We start from the raw sequence: 12525 nt of genomic DNA, 5'->3' as shown, positions 1-12525 counted from the left end.
CTCATGTTTCAGTGCAATCTACTTCTACTAGTGCTCCCCTATGTTTCCTCCTATAACACTCTCAGCTACCTGATGCATCAAACACTCTGATACTTGTATTATTTGGTTCGTGTAATCTACCCATATGAATTTTGAAAGTCTCTTGTCTCTCACCACTTTCTTTTATATGGGTAACAAGTCCAAAAAAAGAGAAGGTGAGGGGGGATGGCACACAACATAAGAACATAAACACATAATTAGGTTAGAAAACATCAAGGACAAGAATCATACCAAAAGTGATCGTTCATGAACTTCATCAACTATCACATGTGTGATACCAGCCAAGTCTTTATTTACCTGTAAGAACCACATGATGATGACTAACCAAATTGGCATAAAATACACATGCTTTTCTTGTATATAGCAATTAATATAAAGGACAACGGCATATGAATGATTGGGTAGGGACACTAATCTTCATAATAGTATCATAAGACTGAAACTAATTTTCTCTGTTATTTACCCCTTTAAACACCTCCATCCTCTTAAAGATAAGACATAACAAACAGAAAAGACTGGATTAAGCAGGTGCGAAGTTTATGAGGATGTCTTATAACAAGGACATTGAAAAAGAAAGAAGATGGCCACAGCCCACAAATATAGCTCCATAAGACAATACCACAAATAAGAGTCTGAAGATGTCAGCAAAATACGTGAATAATTAATTACTGTGTATGATGAGAAGAATTAAGGTTTGGAAAGCAAGAATCTCAGGTGTTTGATCAGTAGTGCAGCCTTCAAGCAGACTGAATAATCCCTTGAAGATACAATTCAATGTTCCCTGTTCATGTAATACTTTCCAAACTCTCTCTGATGAAGTCACTTATCTTATGAGCTTTTAAGATGTACACCAGTAATTTTTAATTTCTGCTCGTTTTCAACAGTAGTGATAGACTTATTGGGGACAGGAATCATCCTTCAAAATTATTATTCTTTTAGAAGCAAAAAACTATAAACTCCGACCTTATCACAGGATTCTATTGACTCAAATCATAATCTCAATTTCGATTCACAAATTATGCTATCCAAATTCACTTCCTCATTGAGTATATACATTAGTGGGATAAGATGGCCCAAACAACTCCACACTCGTTCCCAGTTTTGGATGTCATCCAAAACATATAACATGTATACATTAAGAATTTTTTTTTCTTCTATTTGGGACTATTATCACCAAGGGCTCCAATTCAATACTATCCAACTATTGACCGTACAAAGTTCCATACTATATGTTATTGTTGAATGGTCAACCATAAGTCCAATTAGGATCAGGACAAATTTATGATCAATGCCAAATACATATAGACATTGTGTATGTATGATGGATGCAATTGAAGTCAAAGGAGCAAATCTTACAGCCAGCTTCCTGAGAAGGATTCCTGTTGTACAAAACAAAAGTTTTGTCTTCTCATTCCTGGAAAAGTACATCCATAAGACTTAAGAAATTGTACTCTTTTGCACAACAATAAAAGTAAAATTCTCCAAAGTAAGAAAGTGGTAAAAATTAAATATAAATGCAATAAATTAGTCACCATTTCAATAAATCATAATCTGTTAAAGCTTTATACTCAACAAAGCATTAATTCAGTAGACATCAATGTATCACCACAAACAGTACACAAATGAAAGCATCTTTGATTTACACAGATCAAACATCCACCTGGAATATGGCCCTTCTTCCTCCCTTTTTATGCATTAGACTGATGCTTCTGCAGGTGCACACTCTGATCATTAACCCAGTACAAAAATTGGAGTATTAAAATCTACGTATTGCTGCCTCAACGTCTCAGCAAATTACTTAACCAAGGTATAATGAATATCAACATAGAGATCAAATATCTAATATTAAATTTCACACATTTGTGATTCTGAAGAAAGTTTTCTTTAGCTACCTCTATTCAGGGATGAAATGAAGAGAGTCTAATCATTCATGGACATAGAGATTCATCTACCTCAATTTAATGATTTGGAGTTTCTTAAATCAAGTTTACAGATTTGGGGATCTATGTATCTAATTAATGAAACTCAGATATCCATACAGTTCAAAGGCATGGAGGTCGATAAACCTAGATTGGAGACTTCTATCCAGTCAACATTGACCAAAAGGTTAATAGATATAGTGCAATATCTCATTTGTATTGTCCATCTAGTATCATTTTAAAAATAAAGTAAATTAATATCAACCGATATCAAGCCATGTTCTTGGTCGGACCAATAACTACTAACAATCCTAGTTTGTATGTATTGGCCTAACAGACATTTAAAATCATGCCATGGGCAACTTATTATTTGTTTTATCCAGAGGCACAAGGTGATGATGTTATTATTAAAACAAGATCAAATTACGGGCAAGATCAATAAAGTAAATTAAGGAGAAAGGATTTGCCAATCTGTCAGTCCCCATCTCAAACCTATCGCTTATTTGGACTCCAATACTAAGTACAAACTACAAACTACGTATTTTGCACCTTGCTAAAAGTCGGTAAATCACCCAACATACTGGTACCATATCAGTCCAATATCAAACGAATATTTTAAACCTCAGTCCAAGATTTAAATATCAACTGTACCAAATAGTACAAATCCATATTTACTGGTTTGACAACTAACCAATACATGAAACGAGCAATTTCAGTCAGTTCAGTTTGGGTGGATCGTCCTGGAAGGTTACCTTATTGAGCACACCATATAGTAAGACTGTAAGATAACTACTATCAAACTGTATTAAATTTTATAATTTTTATTTTTAAATATCGGCTCGAGGGGAGGTGTTGATAGCTTTCAGCAGCTATCAATCAGTCTCAACATATAACAATCTGATGAGATAAGATAACTAACTTAGTCTAAACCACTAACCCAAAACACTTAAGATTTTAGCAAACTCATCTAGTCCTGTAAACCAACTCAAATTTGAAACTAAACTAGAACGTCATACAACAGCTTTCTCTCCTCTCACTCCCCTCCATCTTCTCTGCCTCCATCGCATATGTCTCTCCACCTTCACCCCCGTCATTGCATCCACCTCCTCCGCTGTTGCCACCTCCTCGCTTCACTGTCATCAACTCCTTTGGCAGGCATTGTAACCTCTTCTTTTTATGTTCTTTTACCTTGTTTCCTCTTCTTCTCCCCTCTTTTTCATTCTTTCTCTGTGGTCCAGGTAATACCAACTCATACCGAGTCTCATCACATCAATCCGTACAGGCATGTACATATTCGACCACCATCAATATCAGCACCAGACTGAGATTCATGATTCATTTGATCTATTATTAAAACCAAACTCTAAAATCTTGCATACCCTGAAACTTGTTAATAATTGAACATAAGTTTTCGTTTTAAGTTAATAAATAAAACATTAAATTATTGATGCATGCATGTGCCCCTATCCACATCAATTGCTTCTTGGAAGTTGGAACCATGTCAAGGGAATTCTTTTGCACACACTTAAATCCGAAATAAAATAAAGCAAGTCAGTTAATCATTCTCAGACCTCATCATGATCATGACTGAAATAAATACGAAGTTCCTCTTGTTCAACATCACTAACTACAAGTATTGGCAATCTCCACTTCTAGAACTATCACTACTAAAGAGTGACTTTTTTTTTAGAACAGCTAATCAAATTTTGGCTGGGATACTGTAGGAACATAAAGTTGCTCGGTTTGTTTGAGTGTCACATAAAATATGATGCAAGCTATTTGAAATTCAATGGCATTGACTGTACAGCCAAGATGTATGAGTCAAAGAGTAGAAGTAGATAGTAAAGTATGGTTGTAATGCAAACAAAGAATCCAACTACCTAGTGCCAAAATGCCATTGTAACCAAATAATGAATTCCACATTACCATGAAGTGTGTTATCACTAAAATATAGACAAATGCATACAAAATCACAGACATTATTCACGGCAAGACCTAGCCAAATATTTGATGAAAGGACAAAGATCTTTTAGTGATCCACACTAGTGAAGATTATAGACCAAAATGACAAAGACTAAAAAAGTATAGCACCTTGCAACGTCAAGGCGTACTTGATAACCAACCAATGAACCGTCACAACCAGGTGAAGGCTCACATCGCTCATCTGACACTCTTTCTGCCACAGAGATAGCCTGCATACGTAAACCTTAGTTTCTGATGTTCATACAAGGGAACACTATAAATACTACAAGAACAAAACAGAAACATTTCAATCCAATGTAAGCGGCTAAAAGCAATGTTTGGCTCAAAAAAAAGGTGAAAATCAATATCTATCCTCTGTATACCCCTTCTTCAAGCCACTTAAAAGCCAACAAACATGGCATGCAACACATAATGTCTAGACTCAAGATCACCAGAAAATTTCTAGCATTTGGACCCAAATAAAAGTATGTCCACTCCACACCATAGATTATCATTTAAAATCAAATTTTAGTAGATCCTGGCCTGTTTACCAAAGGTCCATTCATTATGGCAAGAATCTCTATGTAGATCAAGACCTTATCAATGATATCCCATTTATCAAAGTCATAATTCAATTTTCAAATGTTAACTACAATCATAAAAGAACCTCCCTTCTGCATTAAGAACCAGAAAGAAGATTGTGGGTCCACATTTTCATAGTTGACAACGAATCTTGTTAATCATAGTTCAGTGTATCAGTCAGTTACAGCACATGTCCACCTAACCAGTAGTAATATCAGCCCAGATCAATCTGATTTCATAGGATTGATCTTCAAAAGATCAAGCACGAAAATAGAAAACAAAAGCAGAGGATTTGGACCATGGAAGAGGTATATGGATATGTGTGATACAAGAGAAAAATAGGGATTATAATTGTGCACACCAAATTGTATATTTAGCACAAGCTGGAAAGGTACAAGTCATATGGTGATTGAGCCAGAATTTTAACTCAGGTACCTATGAGATAAAATTGGAGGTACACCTCTCAGTGATACAGTGTATAACATCAAGTATATACAGTGAGATAAAATTAGCACAAGATACTTATTTATGAGAATTAGAAGTGATGATCACACCAAGTATCTTTTCCAGAAAACAAGAATTATGAATATTCATACCGCTAATCTTCTGGGTTGTGTGCACACTATGTTACAGTATCCACCGAGACCTGATTGGATCATGTCATCCAAAATGAATTGAGGAACCTACAAAAGGTTACATAGTCAGATAAAAGATGCTGCAATATTTTGTTAAAGAATAAGAATGAGAAAGAAAATTCATATGTTGATGAAGAAATTCAGTGGAGACTCAGATCCCTAATGAAACAAAATGCTTCCTAATTATACAAATAAGAAAAGAATGGAAAAGCCAACTCATTGCAGTGGAACCCTAGGAGTGTCCACTTCATGGGAGGCCGAAGAGGCAAAGTTAAATGGCAAACACAAATAAATACTAACAATCTCAGGTACGAAATTTTCTTTTCAAATAAATATTTTCCTCATCATTTTATGCATAAATTGGTGGCATAATGCACCAGCCTGAACCATTTTAGCACCCAATTGAACCCCCTACACCACCATAACTTGAAAACTTGTTATTAGTAGCATGCCCCATCCAACGTGACACTCAAGATACAATGTGATATATGTGACACGAGCAGCAATTTTACTTTATGGATAAAAAGTTTCATTTCATCATGAACCCTATCACATGGTACTACCTCTGGGAAAATATATAAAAAAAAGTCATAAACATGTGATAAAGAAAAAACAGGTTTAGGACCTCTTAAGCAAAGTTACAAATACATTTCTGCCATGCATGTTGTATATACCATACCAAGTCAGAAGAGCATGGGTCGTGCCACTACATAGAACCAGCTATATACATAGCCTACATAATACCTATTTTCAAATCCGCTGTCATAAACCATGCTAGTGTTTGAGAAATAACAGCAAAGCATAACACATAAAATATAATTCATAACTATAAAGATCAATAGATACATTCTTATCCACAATAGCTCAAATCATAAACTAAAGTTATTAAATAAGGAAATAAGTAACATATGCACCTATAAAAAAAAATTGAAGAATCACTTTTGACCCAAAATGAATCAATTCATGTTGGAAGTGTCCAGTACGTCAGATCCCAAGGATAAATGACTGATCTACTCATACAAAGCAATTTACATAAAGAACTTTCTTTGGCAGATTATCACACTTTTATGGTTGTAGCATGAACCATGAGTTGTAGCATGATTAACACACTTTCTTTGGCAGATTATCACACTTGTATGAAATATAATCACAAGAAACAATGTGGGGTTGTAGCATGAACCATGAGTTTTTGCAAAGTGAAACAGTTTAAACCAAAAAATCACTTTTTTGAATAAAAGTTACAATTTTCAGAAGAATACACTAACAGAAAAAAGGGAAGGAAAGTTCGATAAACATACCAGAAATCACAGTTTCACATTTCTTTTTTATCAAAAGGGGTAGTTTGCAAGACACTACCAATTCAATTTGTCCAATCTAATATAAATCACCTACTCATTACCTCAATTAGGGCTTTGAAAGAATCAAACACTGATTACAAAAACCCCTATAAATTCAAGGCATTGCATCGCAATCCAATGTTGGAGAGGGAAAATGGGTTGAGAAATTCATCTTTTACCATTAAAAGGCACATTTACCTTCAAAACAAATAAATAAATAAGCTCTTTTTATTTTCTTCTTGTTTCCTTTCCATCATCAACACACAAGTCATGCTGACACGACGAAGCACACAACCTTTCAATCTGACTATTCATCAAAAACTATAAGTGCTGGCAAGACTTTAACCTAGCATGAACCAATTATCCACAACAAACCAACATCAACGACATCAATAAGCTACAATGATCCAACTATTTGCAGTTGGTTACATGGAACTTTCTCGTCATTTAGCTTTGTTAAGGACAATATCACTAATTAAACTAAGAGGTGTGGTATTTAATGAGGTTTTCCTAGGTCTCCCTCAACCTCTCCCCATGCCAAAAAATCATAATTGATTCACCTCAATTAACTGTTACATCTACTCATCTTTGGATGTCCACTCCATCTCAAGTGATCTATTTCTCATTCTACCACCAGTCAAAGCTACAACCTACACTTAATAGTTCACAAATGTAAATATTTCACATTCTATCTTTTTTTGTACCTGCAAATGTCCACAACTCAATATACTCATCTCCACAACACTAACCTAACTGCTCCACATGCATAATCATAAAGCATATATGGACTTGCAACAGTGATGCAATATTTTTCTTTAAATTAAGAGGCACATGACAATCACACAAAATTATTGATATCCCTCTCCACTTTAACCATGAAACTTTAATTCTATGGACAGACATATCAACCATGCAACAACATCAAAAAGTGGGGAATTTGTCAACAGGCACTTTCAGAATTTTCTACCAAAATAGACCTTCAAAATCCAAACATTTCCACAAGTACTAAGGTAAGAAAATTATTTTGTAACATGTATTGGAACAGAAGCATCCCATATGTGTACCGGAGTAAAATTATTTTGTTAGGCAGGTAAATCATACCAACTATCAAGATGAAATATATGTAATACATATAGGAACAATGACAAGGAATAGCATATATATTTACAAAAATTTATGAAGTACCTGTGTTGTTTTTCCACAACCTGTTTCCCCACAAACAACAATCACATCATTCTCAACTAGCAATTGTAGAATATTACTCTTCAGCTTAGATATAGGTAAAGAATCTCTAGCTTCCAGAATTTTCTGTGTTAAAAACATGAAATGCAAATTAAGTGTTATGTATGCATAAGAGCAAATATCAGGTCAATATAATAACAAATTTGAATCTACATGTAAATCATAGACCCAGGTAATAATATTGTATGAAAAATGTACCATGATGTTCTCAATGCAAAGTACATGTTTCATGCACGGTATTTAGGCACACAGTGTGCAAAAAAAAATTGTAAATTTTGGATGTCATCATTATCAAATATGATGGAAAAAAGAAATATTTAGTAGAAGTGAGAGATGGCTCATAGTGTAGCTATAAGAAAATTGCATGATAAGGTGATTACCATGTACTCGGGTTGCTTCATTTTATTCTCAAGTTCTTTTTTCAAAAAGATGCTTTCCCGTTGTTCAGGATAACTAGCTCCTGGAAAGTCAAAGAAGAAAATGGAGTCACCAGAAACTGAAATTAAAGTTTTCAAGCAACCTCCGTATAGACAAGGAGGCAATATACAAGTTAAAAAAACATAGCAAATGTGCTAATAAATATTCATACTTTCAGTAAAATAAAATTGGGTCATTATAACTTGTTGTCATTGCTACACAAAGTTAACAAAGAATAAGGACAAAGATTAAGATAAAAAATTTATGAAACCTGTACATAAGTGGTTTTGTTTAAATATCACACATTATGACTAACACTTACAGGCATCATACATTGTCTCAAGCAAGGTCTGCAATTTCGTACCGTACCGGATTTTCGACGTTCGCTCGATACGGTACGAAACTGTATATCGAGCGGTATACCGTTCGGTATACCGCTCGTTATATATATATATATTATATATATTATATATACCATTCTCTCTTCTCCCAGGCAACGACGTAGCCTCGTTTATATATATATATATATAAATTAATATATATATATATATAATTTTATTATTATTTTTCGTTCCGCCCTGTAGCGGACGGTCCGCGTACCGGTATGCCGTCGGACCGGTACGTACCGCCCGTACCGGGCGGTATCATTTGGTATTGCCTACCTTGGTCTCAAGTTCAACATTATATTTTTACACAAGTTTTCACCTGATGCAATATCGTAATCATATTATGAATTCACAATCTCAATGATAGTAAAAATGCACCACCTACCTAACTTTAATAATCAAGAAACTTCTGATCACCAGTATGTATCTTAACAAGTCACATACCAGAGGCATAGTAACCTAAGCCACTATCGATTACTAGGATTTAGATTTGCATTAGTTGAAACTTGAAAGGAATTTCACAACTGAAATTCATTTGCATAAGTAGGAGACTCACAACATCTGCACTCTAAGGTGAGAGGCTTCTTGCAAGCCAAAACTCATTGCGATGGCTATAAAAATCTAGGCTTTGATAGGTTTGCCTAAATTCCAAACCAAAATATACTCAGGCCATGCTTACCCTTCCCTTATAAGATTGAAATCAGGAATCCGTTTTACATAAATAACAAAAAAAAGGATAAACTAGAACCAGGACTTAGGATGGCTCAAACAAAACCATTTGACTTCTAGCTTTAGTTGCATCTACAACATAGATATACGCTAACTATATCAACGAGTTATGAAAAGAGAAAAGATTTTGAACTTGTCAAAACTCCTTTGGTAAAAGGCTATAAACAAAATGGGCTAAAATCAAAATCCAGAAAAAGACTCATGAAAAGGCTTCTGAAAATAAACACAAAACTAACGGTAGTGTTCAACAGAAACTAAATTCATTTGCTTTTCTTAAAACTAAACTCAATTATGTGCATAAGTTTACATAATTGTTCAAAATGTCATTTTGCTTTTGACCATGATGCAAAATACAAAACCAACCCTTTCACCAAGAGTACATACCTGATGGTATTACTTTTGCAGTTTCAATAGGACAGTCAATAGTTACTTCTAGATTTTCCGCTTTTACTAACTTTTCACCAACAGAAATTCTTTTGGCATCAACAGAAGACATTGGTAGCGAAGAATCTGCATTCAACAATGAATCCACAAAGCCTGCTCGACGGGCATCCTCATTCTCAACTAGGTTGGCTGGAAGTTCATCTACAGATTCAAACTCAAAAGGTAAGCATGAAAAACATTGAAAGAATGTTCTATAAATATGAAAAAAATAAAGAATATCTCAAGACATATTCCATACCATTGTGCCACATCGAAACAAACGAAGAGTATGGTTCCATGAGCATTTGGCAAAGCGGAAGTTCAGGAAAAAGTTGACAAAGGGCATACGAGGCTACTTTATTTTGCGCATCCTACAAGTAAGAATTGCGAGTAGAAAAAGTCATAAAAGAATTTTATTTCGAGTAATTTTAGTGATCATAAAATTGATGCCAAGAACAATAACAAATCTATATTAGTAATTTTAGTGATCATAAAATTAGAGCGGTGTTCAAATCTATATTAGTAATCAATTACTTTGTCATCAGCCATAGGTAGGACTTATAACAGTCATAATATAAATGATGTAAAATTGTAGACGTTGTATATAAATTAAGAAAGCATGTCTTCCCTCTTTACATGATGCATAGGACACTTCTAGTATGTCATTTTATACTACCAATGAACAATAGAAACATAAACAAAAGCATAATACCAGTGATGGCTCTAAGCAAGGATGAGAATAAGAGGATATAATTTCTCTAGCAATACAAAAAGTCCACAATTAAGATAAATTTTCTACTCAAAAGTATAAACTGATGTATGGAACCTAGCTGAACTGTCGATTTTCAAATTTGGCACCTCAACAGATTTGAAAGATTCGCCACCATTGGGTAACTGAATAGAAATCAAGCCTCCAGCATTCCGGCTCTTACCTCGGCCACTTGCCGAACGTAAGATACTCACAGCATACAGGAACTTATCTTCTTTTCCAGACAATTTACTGTATTTGGGCGGTTCCCAACCTAGTTTCTGGCACAGCTTCTGTAAAACAGCCTTTGGGATTTTCCCAGTGTCTCCCTGTGAACAAGAGAGTGTTGCATAACATGTGAGCACATTGTCCAAAGAATCAGAATACTATCGACAGTTCAAATACAAAAGCTATGGTTATGTAAACATCATTATGCAAACACATCCAAGTTCCAGCAACCATCAATCAAGATAATTATTTAAAAACAAGTATACGGCATGTTACCATTTAAAGGTGAAAAAATAATGAGTAAATGCAAAATTAACGAGACAATATGACAAGATTAACTTACCTTCATCCATATGTCATCAATGCTTCCAAGATTATACCTGAATGCAAATTGTGACAAACTCTTTTTATTTTTTTGTGTCGATATTTCTGCAGGTAACGTAATGCTAGAAGAACAATCTTCAGAAAAGAGATTATCAAGTTCCAATTCTTCTACTTCCTCGGTTTTTTTATCAGTTTCATTCACATGGCCTTCCAAAAGACTAACAGAAGAATCAACTGCTTTAAAGTGATCAGCTTCATCTGCCTCTAAATTAACTACCTTGCTCTGCCCCGGATTCTGTTGATCATCTGAAGCTTTCAACTCTAAAGATATGGTAAATGCAGAATTACATGCAATCTCCTCGGTCATTTTAGTAGTAGATTCTTCTTGTAAGCCAGACAACAAAATCTCATCATGGAAGCCTGCACAAGAACAGCAGCATTAACAAGGATGATAAGAAAATTTATCCAGGTGTATAGAACCTAGCACAGATAACTCTTGCTTAAAATTGTTCACAATAATGCCAGAATGGTCCTCACTTTTCTCGTCTCCTTTCTGCTTTGCTTCTACATCTCCCAACCCAGCCTGATGATACTCAATAGAGGCTGCTTGAGAGTTTGGCTCATCCTCCTGGAATCAGAAGCCAATAAATGTTTTGAGTTATTCTGAATCTTGCTCATTTAAATCAATACATCAGCTGTCTATCAATTAGGTAGCAGCATATAATTCTCCCTTTACCTATGTTGATACACTGATACACAAACATTGCTATGCATTGACTAGGCCTGAAACTAGGAGAGATTCATAAATATAATGAACTGACGTTCAACTACAATAGTTTAATGTATAAAATTTTTTGAACAAGTAGACACTAGTTATGCCTCTTTGATTATGCATCTAGATACATCAATGAAAAGCTTCAATGGTGAACATGGTGGCAAGGAAAGACAAAAAGCATATCAGAAATCTGTCATTAGAGTTATACACGTAAGCCAAGTGAAGTATGCATTAAAAGGTCACAGACAGAAGACTGAAGGCTGCCCTTCAAACAATCAACCTGACTTATGTGGTCAAGTGTGCCTAAGGGGAACTTCAATCTATGGTGCAAAACAGAATGACTGAAAAAATTAAAGAAGGTCAGCATTGTGGTCTAGAGAGAGGCAACTTGTTAATCAAGATGAGAAAACAAGCTAATACCACATACTCATTTTTTAGTTATAATTTATTTTAATATTATAATTATATTCTTCAAATAAATTGGGTCCAGGAATCAAATCTAGCCAATCTTGTCAGTCCATGGTCTCCAAGATCCAGCCTCAAGCATGATCCTAGTGAAACCTTTAGGCATACCATAAGAAACCAGAATGGTCAAGGACCATGCTGATCAGTTCAAAATTTACTACTACAGTATCCTTTTTCAGGAATTTAACAATTTAATATTGACAACCATCAAACTCATTATATCCTATGAACTCTTCCATGAATTTTTGCATATGAGTCAGTGATATACTTACTGTCCCTTTTTTTCTTTTACATGGTCCTAAGCTACAAAATCA

General features: G+C 34.7%; 1 protein-coding gene across 11 annotated transcripts in view; it reads right to left on the bottom strand.

Annotated features, from left to right (window-relative positions):
• The window catches only part of LOC135584203 (DExH-box ATP-dependent RNA helicase DExH7, chloroplastic-like), a 44136-nt gene that overhangs the window by 29387 nt on the left and 2224 nt on the right, over window positions 1-12525 (bottom strand). For 10 of the 11 annotated variants that reach the window (XR_010497582.1, XR_010497584.1, XR_010497583.1 and 7 more), the window contains exons 4-14: window positions 11509-11599; window positions 10991-11391; window positions 10530-10748; window positions 9931-10042; window positions 9633-9833; window positions 8097-8176; window positions 7660-7782; window positions 5099-5185; window positions 4050-4150; window positions 1396-1453; window positions 271-336 (exon numbers count right to left, since the gene is read on the bottom strand). Coding sequence is in view for 4 of the 11 variants with exons in the window: in XM_065156219.1 (XP_065012291.1) it covers window positions 271-336; window positions 1396-1453; window positions 4050-4150; window positions 5099-5185; window positions 7660-7782; window positions 8097-8176; window positions 9633-9833; window positions 9931-10042; window positions 10530-10748; window positions 10991-11391; window positions 11509-11599 (1539 nt within the window). In the remaining 7 variants the exon portion in view is untranslated. Of the gene's footprint in view, window positions 1-270; window positions 337-1395; window positions 1454-4049; window positions 4151-5098; window positions 5186-7659; window positions 7783-8096; window positions 8177-9632; window positions 9834-9930; window positions 10043-10529; window positions 10749-10990; window positions 11392-11508; window positions 11600-12525 lie in introns of those variants that run through there. The other variant, XM_065156222.1, reaches the window with a different exon arrangement.

This window comes from Musa acuminata, chromosome BXJ3-6 (genome assembly GCF_036884655.1).
Source record: "Musa acuminata AAA Group cultivar baxijiao chromosome BXJ3-6, Cavendish_Baxijiao_AAA, whole genome shotgun sequence".
Taxonomy (NCBI): Eukaryota; Viridiplantae; Streptophyta; class Magnoliopsida; order Zingiberales; family Musaceae; genus Musa; species Musa acuminata.
This window is presented reverse-complemented; position numbering and strand designations above follow the sequence as displayed.